This window comes from Acinonyx jubatus, chromosome B3, assembly GCF_027475565.1.
Source record: "Acinonyx jubatus isolate Ajub_Pintada_27869175 chromosome B3, VMU_Ajub_asm_v1.0, whole genome shotgun sequence".
In the NCBI taxonomy this organism is placed as follows: domain Eukaryota; kingdom Metazoa; phylum Chordata; class Mammalia; order Carnivora; family Felidae; genus Acinonyx; species Acinonyx jubatus.
In genome coordinates this window covers 72,233,622-72,252,915 of record NC_069386.1, presented here as the reverse complement: position 1 = coordinate 72,252,915, position 19,294 = coordinate 72,233,622, and the positions used below count along the sequence as shown (strand labels likewise).

The following is a 19,294-nucleotide window of genomic DNA, read 5'->3' as shown; positions in this document are numbered from 1 at the left end:
GCTCTTTCTCTCTCTCTCTCAGAAATAAACATTAAAAAAAGAACAGAGAAACAACTTGTAAGGTAGATTGGGATAATAGTGCAAAGGTCTTTGAATGTTAATTCAATGAATATGAGGTTTTTTATTCTAAAGTAAGGAGAAACCACTGAAAATTCTTAATAGGAGCATGATTTGATGAAGAACTCTCTTTAAATAAAAGAGTCTCAGTTCTGAATGTAATTTGAAATGAAAATAAGAAATGGATCCTGAAACAAATAAGGTTTCAAAAGCAAATAAATTAGAAGAGATAACTGAAGTAAATTGTAGAGCGCAGCTAACAATTGCCATTTGTGCTCTTCATTGTACTGTCTACCATAAACTTCCTACCTCTGATCTTGGTTAGAATATGGATCTCATAGATGTCGTACAAAATTTGGGCAAGATCCTCAACGAAGTGGTAGTTTGGAGTTCTAGTAGTGTGTATTTGGAGCAGTGGTAATGCCTGGAGTTTACCCAGAAAATTAGATTCTTTCAAGGTTCGCTGTGTTAATCTGCCATACGCCAGGAAACTATTGAGATACCAGCTTATTTGGATGTTTTGGGAATCCTCTCTTTAATTAAGATTTTGAGGGGCGCCTGGGTGGCTCAGTCGGTTAAGCGTCCGACTTCAGCTCAGGTCACGATCTCGCGGTCCGCGAGTTCGAGCCCCGCGTCAGGCTCTGGGCTGATGGCTCAGAGCCTGGAGCTTGCTTCTGATTCTGTGTCTCCTTCTCTTTCTGCCCCTCCCCCGTTCATGCTGTGTCTCTCTCTGTCTCAAAAATAAATAAACGTTAAAAAAAAATTTTTTTTTAAGATTTTGATTTTAGGTTTCTAGTGACATATTTTGCTAATCGGTAGTGGCACCTGATGATCTGATTTTTTTTTTTTTTTTTTGTATTACTTTTTTTAAGAATGTGGCTTCCTGGGCCTTACCCCAAGAGTCTCAGGGAATGGGAGTCTGGGATTCTACATGTTTTTAAAAGTCCCCTGGTAGTTTTGTTAATCAACTCAATTTGTGAATGACTAACTGAAAGAATAATTTTTCAATATTATATTTGATGAGGATCTTTGGCTTATATTCCAGCAATCTCCCAAATAGGGAAGAATTGGTATATAAAATCCTCCCTGGCTTTCCTTCTTGACTTCTCTTTCTACCACTTTCTTCAGATTTTTCTGAGGTGTGGGGAGTCCATAGTCAGAAGTTGTCTGGACTCACCTCTAGGTCGTGATTGGGTATACAGAAATTCTTACTGCCGCCATTAGTTATTTCAAAAAGAGTCCAATCTAGGAAAATACAAAAACATTTAAAAGTGGATATCAGAATACAGGTTCTTTAACAAAGGTATAGCTTTAGGAAATCTTAACTAGCCTTTTGCTTATAGGGCATACAGTCCTCGTTCCTTTTTCTTGTATTAAATCTGAAAGCTGAGATTCTAGAGAAACGCTAGTTAAGTTACTTACTCAGCTGCCATGAGTCAGATTTAGGTTTGGCATCATTGCCAGTTCTCTTCTCTTAATTCCTGCTTCTCATTCATACCCAAGGATACCCTTTGTACACAGGCTTTGATGTGATCTCTAACTACCTTACTTGGGTCCTGCCAGTCCTGCCCATGGATTTATCTTCTAGAATGAAGATACTGCTTTCCTATGTGGACCTTAAACGTTCTTCACTTCTCCACTGTCTAACAGCCACCTTACACTTTGTCCTGAAGGCTTCTGGCTTTGGAATCTTAGAAATCTTACATTTACTCTGACTTGCTTTTCAACTCCTAAAATACATTGGCTCCATCCTTTGCTAAAGGTACTCAGTTTCTACATATACTGTTAACATCTGGCTTAAGACACTTACGTTAAGACATCTTGTGCCCATCATAGAAGATGTCCCCTTTCCCAGAAGCTTGTCTGCATCAGATCAGCTCCTTACTAAGAGCTAGAAAGTGATTCCTGATTTCTTTCTTTATTTTTTTCTTTATATTTTGTATTGCCTGTTGAGTTCCTATTTTATGTCTGAGGGTCCCCTCCAAGTTGTCACTTCTTTTGCTAAACAGTCATGACCAAAACTTTCTGAATGGCCCACGTCTCTTTGATGAATCAAGTGCTTCCAGAGGGTTAACATTTAGAATCCTATCACTGTAGTTTTACAGCATCCGGACAACATTATGATCCAAGTTATAAATAGCACTCAACTTTCAATAGGTAGAGAAAAAGGCTCTTTGCTTGTTCATAAATTTTAAAATCACAACTCTAGAACTCTTTGACCTGTATAACACATTAATCTGGCCAGCTTTATAAAACATGTCTTTTTCCCACCCATTAAAATCACATTTGTTTATTCAGAGCATATGTGTGTTTACTGAAAGCCTGTTTTTCACCACAAAGCATTTTAGTATGGCTTTAAATATGTGCATATAATTTCTGTTTATGAATTGAAAAGAAAACAGAGAATGGTTCTCAGAACTTGCAGTGATAAAAACGAATACTTGGGATGGCGAGGCCTATGAATTTTAGCTATTTATAGGATTTGAGGAGTATTTTTTTTCTTCCAGAGGATAGGATTTTATCTTTTTAATAATATTTATTGTCAGGGCACCTGGGTGGCTCAGTCAGTTAAGCGTCCAGTTTCGGCTCAGGTCATGATTTCATGGTTCATGAGTTCGAGCCCTCCATCGGGCTCTGTGCTAACAGCTCAGAGCCTGGATCCTACTTCAGATTCTGTGTCTCCCTCTGTTTCTGTCCCTCCCCTGCTTACACTGTGACTCTCTCTCTCAAAAATAAATAAACATTAAAAAAAAAAAAGTTATAATAATATTTATTGTTTTATTACAAAAGTATGTATTTATTAAAGAAAATTTGGAAAAACTAGAGAAAACAAGTTTTTTTTTTTTTTTATGTTTTTTATTTTTGGGAGAGAGAAGGAGAGAGAGCATGAGCAAGGGAGGGGCAGAGAGAGAGGAAGACACAGAATCTGAAGCAGGCTCCAGCCTCTGAGCTGTCAGCACTGAGCCCAGCACAGGGCTTGAACCCACGAACCGTGAGATCATGACCCGAGCCGAAGTCGGATGCTTAACCGACTGAGTCACCCAGGCGCCCCGAGAAAACAAGTTTTTAAATCATCCATAGTCCTACACACTAAAAAAACCTCAGCTGATATTTTGATGTATAATTTTCCCCATCTTTTCTTTGTCTGTGTATAAGCTTAAAATGTCTACAAAATTCAAATCTTTACATTACCTCTGACCTGGTTAACTGTTTTTTTTTTCTTTTTTTTGAGCATCTGGATGATTTTTTTTCTAAGTGTTTATTCACCTTTGAGAGAGACAGAGCATGGGCAGGAGCTCATGACCTGAGCCAAAGTCAGACACTTAACCAACTGAGCCACCCAGGTGCCCCTGCATGATTTTTTTTAAGCTTACTTATTTATTCTGAGAGAGTGAGAGAGTGGGCGAGGGACAGAGAGAGAAAGAAGGAGAGAGGGAATCCCAAGCAGGCTTCTTGCTGTCAGTGTAGAGTCCAGCATGGGGCTTGATCTCAAGAACTGTGAGATCATGACCTGAGCTGAAATCAAGAGTCAGACACTTAACTGACAGAGCCACCACCCAAGTGCCCCTGAGATTTTTATTTTTAAATAATCTCTACACTGAACAAGGGGCTCAAACTCAAAACCCTAAGATTAAGAGTTGCATGCTTTACCAACTGAGCAAGCCAGGTGCCTCCTAAGACATTATTTTTGAATTATTTTTTATTTTTTAAGTAGGCTTCATGCTGTGCGTGGAACCCAACATGGGGTTGGAGCCCAACGTGGAGTTTGAACCCACAACCCTGAGATCAAGACCTGAGCTGAGATCAAGATTCGGATGCTTTAACTAAACTACCCAGATGCCCCAAGACATTATTTTTTTTTAGAGCAATTTTAGGTTCAGGGCAAAATTAAGAGGATGGTATAGAGATTTCCTGTATGCCTTCTGTTCCCACCCATGCGTAGTCTCTCCTGTTACCCACATCCCCCATCATTGTGGTACATTTCTTAAAATTGATGAACCTACATTGACAAGTCATAATCACCCAAGATCCATAGTTTACCTTAGAGTTCACTCTTAAGTTGTACATTTTGTGGGTTTGGATTGATGTATAATATGTACCCATCACTCCAGTATCATATAGAGTATTTTCACTGTTGTAAAAGTTCTCTGTGCTCTGCCTGTTCAGCCCTCCCGCCCCCAGCCTCTGCCTTTTTTTTTTTTTTTTTTTTTTTTTTGTTAAACTACAAAAATAACTTCTTTCTTTTAAACTTTTGTAAAGGAGCTTTATCTGAAATTAATGGAAAACAATCTTTTTTTGGTTTATTCAAATTGTAATTTAACCTATTTCAGGCCACTTAATTACTAAATTCCTTTTGATTATTATAATCACATTATTTATTAATTTCCTACAGATTATCCTTCAGATGTTTGCTAGAGAGTCTGGCCTGTCATTATATATCCTAACCACATACCCATAATGCAGGTGTTTATTCACTAACCCAGATGTAAAATGGTATATATTCAGAGATCTTATTAGTCAAGTGATGATGGAGTAAAGTTTTACAAAATATGTGCAGTCTTCTAGTTCATTTTATGTTTATTTTTTTTAATGTTTATTTTTGAAAGAGCCTGAAAGTGCAAGCAGGGAAGGGGCAGAAAGAAAGGGTGACAGGATCAGAAGTGGGCTCTGTACTGACAGCAGAGAGCCCAATTAGGGGCTCGAACCCACAAACTATGAGATCATGACCTGAGCAGGTTGGATGTGTAACCAGAGGAACCACCCAGGTGCCCCTGTTTCTTCTTACAGTTACAGAAGCAAAGACTAGTTCATTTTAGTTCTTTGGTATATATTTATTTTATTTTTTTTAAGTAGCTCCGCATCTAATGCGGGGTTTGAACTCATGACCCTGAGATCAAGAGTCACATTTTCTACCAACTGAGTCAGCCAGGTGCCCCAAATTGTTGGGATATAGAAATAAGAAGACTGAATTAGACCTCACACCATCTGCTTTATTGGCACCAATTTAAATACTTTTAGTGTAGGAGATGGTTTTATGGATCATTTAGGTTTTGTACTATATTAAAATTGAGCCCAATCTACCTAAGTATCTGGAATAATGTTTAGGCTGCTTTCTAAGGTGGTTCTCATCGATATTTGCATTGTATTCTGTGTAATATTTTAATCCTGGTAGGGAACTTAGAAATCTTTTGATCCATCTCTGCCTTTTTCTTAGTTAAGACATTGAGACTCAGATTGTTTAAATGATTTATGTACCATTACCTTCCTTTGTGGAATATGAATGAAATTTTTTCCAGCTTTACATGGAGTTCTTTTGAAATGACCTAGACTAGTGGTTTTCAAGTTTTCTTGAACTTATTTTTCCTTCCAAAAAGAAATCTTACCTTGAGCTCTTTATAGCCCATTTCTAAAGCCCTGTGCAGGGCTTGAAGTAATTTCTAGAAACTTAGGGCCTGAAAACAATTCATTTAAGTACTTATTTCATGAGATTGTTGTCTCACAAACTGGTTTGTCAGGCAATCCAGAAAAATGGTGACAAAACATTTTATAGAAATAAGTATACTTTGTATTTGTACATCCCTGCTAAACAGTTTGAAGCCCCTGGTAGTTATTTTACATATATTTATTTGAGTTATTTGTAATCTGTGAATCGGCTTTGAGATACTGAAAATATTCCAGACATGCATAGCAGGAATTATCAATAAGACCTTGAGTCTTAGAACTTGATATGGTCTTCTGCTTAGAAGTCAAAGAAATTGATACAGATATATATTGGCTAGCTCGTACGCTATGATTTAAAAAAAAATTTTTTTTTAATGTTTATTTATTTTTGAGAGACAGAGTGTGAGCAGGGGAGGGCCAGAGAGAAGTGGGAGAGACACAGAATGTGAAGCAGCCTCCAGGCTCTGAGCTGTCAGCACAGACCCTGACGCTCATGAACCGTGAGATCATGACCTAAACCGAAGTTGTACGCTCAACCAACTGAGCCCCCAGGCGCCCCACTCATATGCTATGATTGATTGAATTTTAGAAAGCAGCCTTGAACGAGTGTTTATGCTTGAGTCTGACTTGATTTTCTTTCATTTGATAGGAAAAAGCTCCTCTATTTCTGAAGAGAAAGGTGAATCTGATGATGATAAACCAAGGAAAGGAGAAAGACGATCATCCAGGGTCAGACAGGTAATTCAAATATCTCTTAAAACATCTATCACCTCTTCGGGTATTGCTTTGGCTATCTTCTCCTTCTCTTCCTCAGACTTTTTCAGAGTTGGTGTCTCTTTAGATTTCTGTAGTTATCTTCTTTCTCGTCTCTTATCTTTTTTTTTTTTTTTTTTTGCTTTGGTTTTTTTTAATTTAATTTTAAAAAAAAATTTTTTTTAACATTTATTTATTTTTGAGACAGAGAGAGACAGAGCATGAACGGGGGAGGGTCAGAGAGAGAGGGAGACACAGAATCCGAAACAGGCTCCAGGCTCTGAGCGGTCAGCTCAGAGCCTGATGCGGGGCTTGAACTCACGGACCGCGAGATCATGGCCTGAGCTGAAGTCGGACGCTTAACCAAGTGAGCCACCCTGCTTTTTTTAATTTAGATCTGCTCTGATGTTCAGATTTCTAAGCAAATCTGCATAGAAGCAAATATATAAAATTAAGCAAATATATAAAAATTAAAATTTAATTGTGAAAATTAACAGGCTGGTCTGTATTTCTAAAATACATTATTAGAAAAGATACAGTTATTTAATTAAAACTTTAAAGCCAGGGGCACCTGGCTGTCTTCATCGGTAGAGTATATGACTCTTGATCTCGGGGTTGTGAGTTCAAGCCCCATGTTGGGTGTAGCGATTACTTAAAATCTTTAAAACAAACAAAAAAATTTTAAAGCCATATGATACAGTATTAAGTGAGCAGAATACAAAAGGATATTTGTGGTATAATTATGAGTATGGAAAAAAAAAAGTGGGGAAAAAATTAAATATACCAAAACGATAAGAATAATTACATTAAGTGATGTTACGTCAGTTCCCCCACCTGCCCTGCTACTTTCTAGATGTTCAGTTTATTTTTATTTATTTATTTTTAATGTTTGTTTATTTTTGAGAGAGAGACAGTGCGAGCAGGGGAGGGGCAGAGAGAGAGGGAATCACAGAACCTGAAGCAGGCTCCAGGCTCTGAGCTGTCAACACATCCGGACGCGGGGCTCAAACTCACAGACCGTGAGATCATGACCTAAGCTGAAGTCCAACACTTAAGCAGCTGAGCCACCCAGGCGTCCAAAGACGTTCAGTTTATTTTTAAAGCTTGAAACTAAAAACTAGTAGCAGTTTCATTATTGTATTCCTTTTGGTCACTATTTTGATTCCTGTAACAGCTCGATAAGTCATGCTTGTTTACTGAGACACTTGTTTATGTTGCTGAAAACACATGTCTTTGAGTTTCTCCTTCCTATGTGTATCTTGTGAGATACTTTTTCTCCTCTGTTGATAGTGAGCAAATATACTTGGAACTATTGTATATCTTTCCTTTCCGGGACACCTGGTTGGCTTAGTGGGTAGAGCATGTGACTCTTAATCTCAGGGTTGTGAGTTTGAGCCCCACGTTAGCCATGGAGCCTACTTTAAATAAATAAACAAATAACTTTTTTTTTTTTTTTTTTTTTTTTCAGGCAAGAGCAGCTAAACTCTCTGAGTGCAGCCAGGCTGCTGAAGAGGAAGAGGACCAAGAGGCACCTTCCAGAAATCTGCGGGTCAGAGCAGATCGAAATTTGAAAACAGAGGAGGAAGAAGAAGAGGAGGAGGAAGAGGAGGAAGATGAGGAAGAGGAAGAAGATGATGAGGGACAAAAATCTAGGGATGTACCAGTCCTGAAACAGTTTGAGGAAACAGAAGAGAGGGAAGAGATACCCAGAGCAAAACCAGAGGAGGTGATAGATGAGAGATCCCAAACCATAAGATCCCAGGAACAGGAGGGGTTAGAGAGAGGAGGGAGAGTTACAAGGTCCCAGGAGGAGGCCAGAAGAAGTCATATGGCCAGACATCAGCAGGAGAAAGAGATGAAAACAGTTTCTTCTCTTGAGGAGGAAGAAAAGGAAGTAAAAATTTTAAAAGGCTTCGAGGAAAAATCGAAATCCCCTTCCCCTCCGCGACTGACTGAAGATCTGGAGAAGGCCCCTCTTGTGCTACAACCAGAGCAAAATGCCAGTGAGGAGGAAACTCCCCCACCTTTACTTACCAAGGAAGCATCTTCTCCACCATCTAATACACAACTCCAGAGTGAAGAAGAAATAGAGCCAATGGAAGGCCCAGCTCCCCCTGTCCTCATTCAGCTATCTCCTCATAATACAGATGCTGAGGCCAGGGAGCTATTAATATCTCAGCATACTGTCCAGTTGGTGGGAGGCCTGTCTCCTTTGTCCAGTCTTGCAGACACCAAAGCAGAATCTCTAGCAGAGAAAGTGCCAGAGGAGAGTGTCCTGCCTCTAGTTCAGAAAAGCACACTAGCTGAATGCTCAACCCAGAAGGGTCTTGAAACTGAGTCAGAAAAATCTGTTCAACCACTCCCTCTAAAAATTGAGGAATTAGCACCGGCCAAAGGGATCACTGAGGAGTCTCTGAAACAGCTGTCTTTGGAACAGAAGGAAGGCAGAAGGGCTTCTCATACTCTTCTCCCAAGCCACAGATTGAAACAGTCAGCTGACTCATCCTCAAGCCGGTCCTCCTCTTCATCCTCCAGTTCTAGATCAAGATCCCGCTCTCCTGACAGCTCAGGCTCTCAATCTCACTCATCTCCAAGATCCAAGCAGAGAGATGGATCTCGGGCACGTACTCACACCAACCCTCGTGGTAGATCTGAGATGGACTCCAGATCAACGTCAGAGTCCAGGTCACGTTCCCGTTCCCGTTCAGCGTCAAGCAACAGCAGAAAAGTAAGTGTGGGAGAATCTTGGGTGCATTGATGTTTTTTTATCTTGTACTCCAGTGTTTTTCAACCCCAGGAGAACCTATTATAATTCCTGGCAGGAATGGGAAAAACTACTTTTACTCCCCAGGTCACTTTCCTATCATCTCTGAGTCTGATTTTCAACCCATTGATCCCTAAGTTCTTTTTCATTTTTTGAGTCCCTTTGATTCTGAAGTTGAATCATTTACCCGTCTTCTTCACTAGACTGTAAACTTGAGGACATGGACATGCCTTTTTACGTGTGTATTCTAGTATCCCAGCATCTCAGCACCTTAGTTGGGACTTAATAAATAATTTGGCAAATACGCTAGGAAGTTCAAGAGATCACTAACTCAAACAGGAATAAACATAAGAGACAGAAGGGTCTAAAGTATTAAACTGAGTCAGCAGAAATTGGAAAACTCAGTGATGTACTAAATACATAATCATATAAAATAATTTGCTTTATGTGCTTCATTTCTTTAGTCTCTGAGCCCTGGAGTCTCCAGAGACAGCAGCACCAGCTACACTGAAACCAAAGATCCCTCTTCTGGTCAGGAGGTTGCAACTCCACCAGTGCCACAACTGCAGGTCCTTGAGCCAAAGGAGAGGACTTCCACCTCATCCTCTATTCGAATGAGGCGTTTAAGCCAACCTGAGCCAGCCGAAAAGCATGTGACCCAGAGGTTACAACCTGAGCGGGTAGGCTGTTATGCCCCCTCCCTAGTGGGAGATGGAGGATTAGGCATGATTTTCCCTTTTGTGTTAGCTGTAAAACTGAAAGGTCGGTCTGGATAAGGTTCGATAGAAACGTTGATATTTGGGGATACATGGAAGATTCCACTGAACTCCGTTCCGGCTCCCTGGTTCATGAAAGCTCTATGTGAGGCTAAGCAGCAAGGTTCTCATCTCTAGGGCTCCCAGAGTCACTTCTGTAGAATGTCTCCTTTTTTTCTGCCCCAAAGGAAGCCTTTTCTCAGTTCTCTCAAAAAAATTCTAATAAAATGATTGCTGGCATAGAAATTCTTGAAGTGGCATTCCATTCCACTTTCTAAACTAAAATAATGAAGATATATAGGGCTAAGTGTGGAGCTGCTACTGTGTAAGTCCTGCTCTGCCTTTTACCAGCTCCAGGTTAAAGAAAAGGAACCAAGCAGATTTAAGTACGTTGCTATGTTGTTTTGCTATGTTTGTCCTGACAGGGGAGCCCAAAGAAGTGTGAAGCTGAAGAGGCAGAGCCACCAGCTGCCACACAGCCCCAAACCTCAGAGACCCAGACTTCTCACCTACCAGAATCAGAAAGGATTCATCACACTGTGTAAGTAATCGATCTTGTCTGGGGTATAACAAGGAACTGGGAGTGAGGGGTAGTTCTTCACTCCCTGGGGTTCTTCGACTACGCAGTCCTAGTTTCCTTTTAAAACAGAAGGCAGAGCTTTATCTGGACAAAGTCTAGGTTTCAGTTGTTACATTAAGAGCTGCCACCAGAATTCTTAAGGTAGTCTGAAAAGTGGTGGTTAGAGCATAAGGAAACCCATTTCTGGGATCCTCTGACCAAAATAGTTAGGTCCTTTAAGGAACAGGCGGTAGGGACTTTGGTTTCCAAACTCAAGACAGTGAGGGAGTTGACTCAGGTCAGCTTAACTCAATCTTTAATTCACATTTTCCAGCTACATCTGAGCCTGGGAACACAGTTTAATAAAGGATATCAAAAGTCTACTGAGAAAGGCACAGGGGGGTTGCTTTTGAGTTTTCGCTGTTTTCCCTGGTTGTTAGCTGTCTTTTTATTAAGCATAATCCATCGTAGTTTTTACTGGATACGATACAGCAAAATATGAAGTGTACATGAAGGAAGTCAGAAGTTTATTTGGGGGCCCCTTAAGACCCTTGGATTGATTTTTACCATTTATATAATTTGAACTTTTTATTCCTTGTATTTATTTTTAGAAAAATACAGGTAAGAACAGGTATATCATTCAGTATTCTGAGCTAGGTACTATAAATTAAGAAGCATTTGAACCCAAATTCCTGGCTTCAGAGTCCCATGGGAAATGAAAAGCAAAGCATTGTGGAAATAAGATTGCTTAGCTTTTGGACATCAAGAATCCTGTACTGCTTTAGTGAACATCCTGTGTAGACAGTTGACCTAAAGTTGTTCCATGTTGGTTTTATGTCGTTTTAACACTAATACTATCAGTATGATTTTCCCTTTTATGGAAAAGTCTAATAATTTACTCTCTTATGAGAGTTTCGGACTATCTTGCCTCAGATTTTGGAGGGTGGTGGGCAGGCGATTGATTACCTCATTTCCTTATGACTTTAATACTAGTTTCGTACTCTTTATCTGTATAGTTTTTGCCTTGGGATATACCCTTGCTGCTGTTCAGTCTAATGGTCTTGCCTCTGCTGCCATCTTGTGGCCATTTTTTGGTTTGAATGTCAAAAGTTCACTCGACTTTGAAAAGTTTTTGTTTTTCCCTTTGGGGATGGGTACGTTATCCTTTGGAGAGGGGTTTTTCTTCTAGGACCATAAAGTGAAAACCCAGCGGATTCTGGAAGGTGTTCAGGATTCCCCAGCTACACCATCGATGAGGAAATGGGGTGACAGCTTCCCTTCCATATCCATCAAGCAGAGATAATACCTGCCCTCCTCTACCCCATCCCATGGGGGGGTACAGCATGTCCTTTGTGTAATGGCAGTTTCAAAGTAGGTGTTGACAACTTGCTACTAATTGGGCCTGAGGAACTGCCTCCTATGCACCTTGAGAGGCAAGTAATTTTCTGAAAAGGTTTTGTTTGCCCTAATATTCAGTTGGTCTGTGAGATCCTGGCTACAAAACGGCACTTCATGCCATTTTGAAACATCTTTATTTCTGTACTTTTGCATGTAAGCCTGGGACAAGTGAAGCTTGGAGTCATATAGAGTTTTTCTCCCCACATAAAGGTGGCTTTGATCTTTCATTTTACAACTGAGGCAAGCAATCTAGTTACATTGATTCCAACAAGGTGATAGGCAAGTGGCACCTTGGGCAAATACTGACATTGTCCATTGTTGCCTAGGCAAGCTTCAGTGGAGCAGCCTATAGATTAGAAATGCAATCTGGCCTCAGGAGTAACTCACACACACATCCCCTTTACTTACTTTCCCTCTGCCTGTCTTCCAGACGGTCTGTTCAGCAGCCTAATAAAAAGATATGCCCAACGGCCAAAACCTGTAGGCTATTCTGGCATTGGATTTGATAAATGAATCTTTGAGAAAAGTTTGCCTACATTTCTGGAGGCTCAACCGAATCACAACACTCCTCCTAGTCCTTCACCCCTCTAGAGTCCTAGTGTTCAGCCTGGTGACCACTGGGGCCCCTGGCCAATTTTAAAAGTGGGATCAGCAGTGCTAAATGGAAAAGACTATTTGTGGCTTAACCTTGGTTTTCCAGTGTGTCTCAACAAGAGAGCTAGGGCCTGTTGATTCAGTAAAATGTTAAAAAAAAAAAAAAAAAGACTTCATGGACCTCTCAGCACCTGGAAGAAATTGCGTAACTTTTTCCGTGCTTTGTTAAATCCATTCTGATTGTGTCCTGAGGAATTCTAAATTTATGAGGTAAGGTATCTTGTCATTGCTTGGAATAGTAATTTGTGAGCCCTCAGTCCTATTTCGTTTGGGCTATGTTCCAAAATCCAATCTTTGCCTGCTATGGATATAACAAAAATGTCCTCAGACAGCAGAAAATAATGCTACTCTCTTTTACATTAAAAAAATAGAGGAGAAATAAGAACTTTCGTGTGGGCAGCTGTATCATCCAGCAGTAGTTAATTCAAACTTGAATTTTTCTGAATACAACCTTCCTGAGGACACAACCCTTGCAGGCAATAGCAGTTTTGGACTTTTGGCTTGCCTGAGTATGAAGGAAGGAAATGGTCCTTTAAGCCAGTATGACAGCGTAATGGTTACTCTCCAGGGGACCTACAGTGCCAGTATGCAAATGATGCATAATTTTAAAAAGTAAAATGTATTATTCTCAATAGCGTTCGCTCACTGAGAAATGAGGATCTAAAGACATAACTCCCCAAATCATTCTGTTCTTGGTTATCTTGGAACTAGTATGCTCCTACAGGATTATGTATTTAAGTTTCACTGCCTGGGAGTAGTCACATCCCGTTATTTCTTAGTAAGTTTCATATCAGGTCTTCAGCTCATGAATGTTCTACAGTAACTAAAATTGAGACATGTATGCCTATAGAAATTTCCTTTCCCATCAGTTTCTCTGACTCTTGATATGAACTATATAATATGTTACTAGTCTCCAAGTAGTTCGGTTCTTCTGGCCTACAAATGCTTTGTGTGCTCTTTAATTATAGATAGATATCTCCGACCCCCAGCCCCCATGCAATTTCACAGATTTTTCAAAGATCTCAGAAATATTTGTGCAAGAACTTGATGTGGGAAGGGAGATGCCTGGATGCTTTTTGTCTAAAAGGAGCTACAAAGAAAAGCTGCATGGGGCTCTGACAAGTAGCTAACAAGGTTTTGGGACTGGGCCCGCAAGTAGATTGAGCCCCTTTGGGGGGCAATTCGAAGGATTCATCTTTTTCTTATGAAAATAAAGTCTTGGGAATCTTGGATCCCACAGAATTTTTTGTGGGGAAATAGATGGCACAAACTCACTGTGTCTTAAGAAAGCCAAGGATAACATGGTAAAATTCTTATTCTTGAAAAAATGAGATAGAATTTCCAAGAAAGAAATATTCTTCCTCCAAGGAAGCCACTTCTGGAGAGGCATATTGGCAGTCCAAACTATTTTAGGACATTTGATGGACAGGGAACATTTATCTGAGGATGTTGGAAGCTAACATTCTTCGTGAGGTAACGTTTTCTGTAGGAATTCCATCTACAGTAATTTTTAAGAAGAAAACTTAGGGGTGCTTGTCTGGCTCAGTCAGTAGAGGGTGTGACTCTTGATCTGGAGTCAAGAGTTTGAGCCCCACATTGGGCATAGAGCTTTAAAAAAAAGAGGAAGAAAACTTTTAGTTCAGCAAGCAATGATTTTTTTTTTTAATGTTTATTTACTTATTTGGGGGGTGGGGGAGGGGCAGAGAGAGAAAGAATCCCAAGCAGTTGTCCTTGCTGCTAGCGCAGAGCCCAACATGGGGCTCGAACTCTGAACCGTGATATCATGACCTGAGCCGAAATCAGGAGTTAGATGCTTAACTGACTGAGCCACCCAGGTGCCACTCAGCAAGCAATTATTAAAATGTCCTCCTAGTACCCCCAGTGACAGTCTTAAATATTTATGGAGCATTTCTTTGTGTTAGGCCCTGGGCTAGGGATGTAGCCCCTGACCTTGAGGAACCCTGCAAGGTGGAGGTGAGGGGCAAGTCAACCAGCGGTTATTATACAGAGTGATGAGGTGTTTGCTGAAAACCTGTCAGACCAACTACCGAATACCTTCACGTCAGAGAAAAAGCAGTCTACTCTTTGAGAAAACTCAGAAAAAGTTCCATAGGTGGCATCAAATGAGATAATGACCTATTAAATGTACATGTGTTTATGTATATCTTTACCTTGACTTGGAGTCAAAAGTCATCCAAGCCAGACTCTTAAGGGCGAACTCATCACACTTCCATGAGATAGGTATTATTGTTATCCCCACTTTACAGATTAAGAAAGAGATACACAGAATCAGAGATTTGCCCAAAATCACAGAACTTTTATGGGAGCTGGGGCAGGCCATGACTAGGCCCTAGCCAGTTTGACTGCAGAGCTCTCAGTCTTACTGGGCAGACAAGGACCACTAAGTGAAAGGAAATGTGTAATGTGTAAACATGACCACTTTAGCATGTGGTTGGCATGTATGAGATTTTAAGCATTGGGGAGTAAGTTTTATTCCTAGCTAAAAGCTCTGGTATTACAGATGAGATAATACCAAGCTTTTGGTTAAGTACCCAGGAGCTTGTCTTAGTGTTAAACCTCTGCTGCCACTAGGACACAAAAGGAGCACCTTTGCATTCAACAAAGCAGTGTTTTTGAACATCTCCTGAGTGCTTTCTTTGAATGGTTAGAGTCAGCTTCCTATTTCACATGTAGTCTGGTGAAGATGCCCATGATTAATAGTTTCTGTTTAGTTCCTAAACGCTTTCGACCCAACAGATATCCCCCCACCCCTGCCCCAGGTAACTGCTGTCTTCAGTTTCTCATCTACTTCAAGCCTTCACCTTGGAGTCCTTGCTCCAAAATGTGGCCTTCGTGCTACAGCTACCCAAGGTCCCCCTTGCCCTGTTTATCCTTTTCCTTTCTGGCTCCAGTGGACCCCGGGGAAGGGTGACCTTATTAAAGACTCTTTGAAACAAAGTTGTCTGTCATCTCTTTAGAGACACCTCTCCCCCTCTCTACTGGTAACTCAAAAAGGAACTATCTCTGCTATCCACTCCTCCCACCATCCCTAGAGAAAGGACAGGTTGGAGTAATAACACGTGGTCATTGCTTGGGGTGAGCAGCTAGCTAGCTGCTATAGTGATTGGATAGTGCCAGTTCTCATCCCACCTCCCTGCCATGAACAGCTGACTGGCTTCTAGGATGGGGGGGGGGGAGGGAGACACATAAAAAATTGCTCAGGACCCTCCATTCTGTGTCTCTTTCAACTTTGGCTTTGTTGTCTTCCTTTAATCATTTTTCACTCCCAGCTCTGCTGTTTCCCTTCCATCTATTCTCTGGAATCTTCCAAGCAAGCCGCTGTAACTTTGTATGCCCTCTCCACCCAGCCCCCTCCTCCTCCCCCTGGGAAGACAAGGAGAGCGCACCCTCTCCCTGTGGGGATAGGCCTGGATAGCTGTTGTAACCTGAGAAAAGAAGGAAAAAGGCCAGGCCTATTGAGCCAGCAGTGAGCTCCCTGTGGCCTGCCAGAGGATAAGAACCTTGCTCACTCAGCGCCCTCCCTTTTTTTCTTTCCCCTCCCCTGCTGCAGCAGGGCCCTCCCCCATCCGCACACACGGGCTGCTGGGTAAGTGGCAAGATGGCTCCCCTGCATGTCTCCGGCTGATCGCCGCCGCTCCGCCAATACAATAGAGCCAGCCACTACCAGCAGCCTGGCCCTCTTCCTCCTCCTTCTCCAGAGAGACCAATCCAGCCGAACTCGGGGTTTGCCGTGAGGACTTAACGCTTATCTCTTAAAAGCCAGATCTATTTTAGCCTCCCCTCACCACCACCACCACCTCCCCTTCCATTTACCATTTTTTGGATCCCCAGTTGCTGCATCTCGATTTTCTCTCTCTGGATCGGGTGGCTGGGGAGGAGGTGGTGGGCTCTTGGGACAAGGAAGGTGTTGTGGTTTTTTGGTTGTTTTTTTTTTTTTTTATAATTTTTTAGGATTTTTTTTCTTTGGTTTTTGTTATTTCTTCCATTCCAGAAAGGGATAAACAGCACTTCCAGGGGGAGAAAAAAAATCATGTTATCAGAAAGCAAAGAAGGGTGAGAGCCTCACATTTCCATGTATCCCTTTACCCCACCACTTTAGCCCACCTCATCTTCCTTCTCTTCCCCATGGCTTTCATTCCGTCTTTCGTTTTGGTTTGTTTTCAATCACTCTGCTTTCCCTCTTTGTCCTTCCTGCCTGATTTCTAATTGGCCCAACTTGCCCTCTCCGTGTGGGAAATAGGTATTTTTGGGATAAGTCTTTTCTTTAGATTTAGGCAGTTGAATCGCGTGTTTCTGTGGGGGCCGGTTAGCTGGGGGCACAGTTCCGATTTTCCCCTCCCCCTTCCCATGCATCCCTCCCTGCCTGCTCTGGGGAGGCTGTTCTGACCTCTGAGTGTCAGTCAGCCCGTTGGGAATGCTGAATTTTCTGGTGGTGGTTATCGGTGGGGGGCTTGGTTTGCCCTCTCCTGAGTCTTAGGCTCCTGCTCATCTTAATTTGGGGGAACCCAAACACTGGGAACCCCAGTGTTTGGTGGTAGTGAGGGTGAGGTTAGAGATAGAAGTTAGGGATGAAAACAGAAAAAGGGGATAGAAAGATAGTTTATCTGAAGTGAATCTCTGGGATTCATTGCCTGAAATGGGAGCTAACTTGTGTGATTCAGAGTGGGCGTAGGGGGATTCAATATTGGGGGGGCGATACATGGTGTGGGGGGAGGGTGTGTCTTGACTAGGAGGCCTGCTCTCTTTATCTCTTGGAAGTTGGAATGAGGGAGTGGGAGAAACTGGGCGAAAGCCGAATATAAGAACAATTCCTACACCTCTGAGCAGGTAAAAGTGGCCTGATTCTTCTCTGAGCTTTCAAACTCCAGCAATTGTAGCTTTTTCTTTTTGGATGACAGAGGGTCCTTGTTGAAGCTTGAACCTTCATCAGCCCTGCTTTCCCTGCAGCCCCCTCCCCCACAATTTCTCCATTCCTGATGTTTCCAGATCCTGTGGGTCAGTAGGTTTTATTAAGCAGTTGATTATAATAAACACAAGGTTGGAATCATTTGCCACAGCCACGGACATTCTTTCTCGTGTTTTTAAGCAGTCAAGCTTCCTTTAATTTCTCATGCAATTTTGTTAAAGATGCCTGTGGCCAGGGGATAGGGAGGCCACAGGATTGTGGGCAAATCACAATGACTTTTGAGGGACTGTTTCAGAGAGGGATGTTACTCCTTTCCATATAAGAGTACTCTGGTGAATTACCTAAAAACAGTTGGGAGTCCTGACCTCACTCATCACACCTTTATCCTATCTGAGCAGTGAGTGGATGTGGATGCTACAATCTGTGCTCTTTTCCCAAAGAAAACAGTTTCTCACTTTTCCTGTGGGGGCATGGTCTCTAGTCTGATCTGAAAAGCAGCCCTCCCAACCCCACCCAAGTGATGAGGCATGGGGGTTTCCTGACCCAAAACCTAACGTCTTGCTCTCTCTTCCCCTTGGTTCTTTCCTGCCCTTCCCTCCGTACCTCTCCCCATACTGTCAGTGAGGAGAAGGAGGAAGTGACCATGGACACAAGTGAAAACAGACCTGAAAATGAGGTTCCAGAACCCCCCGTGCCTATTGCAGACCAAGTCAGCAATGATGACCGCCCAGAGGGCAGTGCCGAAGATGAGGAGAAGAAAGAGGTAAATTTCCAAGCCACCTGTTGGGGTGGGCGGGCAGGAACGGGCCTAGGGGAGAGAGTAGACCACTTTGATGATCCCTCTTACACAGTGGGATAGCTTTAAAAAGAAGGGACTAGACAGACTTGGATCAGGATAAGGGCCAAGGGAGAATTCGCTGGTTTAGCAAGGGAGACCCCTTGTGATGGGGACAGGGCTCATTGGTTCCCCTTTTCCTGTTGGGGAAGTAGTGTAGTGCAGACTGTTGGAAGTTTGTAACGAAAGGAAACGTCAATTAATGGCCCTTTATCTAAGACCCAGGCCCAGCTTTTCCTGCTACCCTCTCTAGCTTCTCCCTGTAGTAACTGTTAGCTTTCCCTCCTTTTTAAAAGCCTGTGGGAGTTCAACGCCATCTAGTGGGCTGTGGTGGTTCTCAGCTGACCAGCCATGCTGAGGAATTTTTGTTCCTCCTCTGCCCTCTAGTGGTCATATTGCAGAGATATAGCTACTTAAGCCAGCACTTGGGTGAGCCCGGAGGCCCCTTCTCCATTTCTCTGACCCCTCTGCTTCCTTTTTTTGGCATATATATTATCTTGTGTCCTGCACCCAATTCAGGGGGTTCCCCCCATCGGAGCCAGCGAAGTCTTCTTGGCTCTTAAAGTAATAGAGAAGGAGTTAGCTGGGTTTGGGAGTGGGTTAACAGGATGGGAGGGACTGTCGTGTGTGTAGCCTTTCTTTGGTGTGTGTTGCGGGGGTGGGGGCCGGTGAAAGTGATTTGATGTGCAGAATATTATTTATTACAAGGTCCTTCTTCCCCGTAAAACTTTGTCCAAGTACCTCATGTACGGTAATCCGCCCGTAAAATAAAACCCTGCCCAACTGGCCAATCGCTGATGCCGCCTCTTCCTCTGGACCCACCCGCTGCTACTGAGCTGCCCAATCAGAGCCGAGTCTGCTATCCAGGTGTCTTGGCCAGAGGGGGGCATGTATATGGGATCCTGTGATGGGCCCCCTTTTGCCTCCCTGCTTTGCTTACATCAGGGGGCCAAGAAGAGCACTGTTCTGGAGAGACTTGTATTGAGAAAGCAAAAAACATTTGGAAAGGGGTGGACTTGCATCATCTCCCTATTTGGGACACCCCAAGAAGAGCTTGTGTCAGTGCTGGGGCGCCTGCCCACATGCCCTTAACCCTTTTGAGGACTGTGGGTTGCCTTGTTTGCTGCAGACTGTTGGGATCCCCATCTAG

The 19,294-nt window shown here is 42.3% G+C and overlaps 1 protein-coding gene across 11 annotated transcripts in view; it reads left to right on the top strand.

Annotated features, from left to right (window-relative positions):
* The window catches only part of ACIN1 (apoptotic chromatin condensation inducer 1), a 33,970-nt gene that overhangs the window by 6,326 nt on the left and 8,350 nt on the right, over positions 1-19,294 (top strand). For 7 of the 11 annotated variants that reach the window (XM_027065410.2, XM_027065409.2, XM_027065408.2 and 4 more), the window contains 5 exons: positions 6,149-6,237; positions 7,721-8,980; positions 9,481-9,696; positions 10,197-10,312; positions 17,931-18,072. In XM_027065410.2, the coding sequence (XP_026921211.1) occupies positions 6,149-6,237; positions 7,721-8,980; positions 9,481-9,696; positions 10,197-10,312; positions 17,931-18,072 (1,823 nt within the window). The other 4 variants (XM_053224276.1, XM_027065411.2, XM_027065412.2 and 1 more) reach the window with 3 other exon arrangements.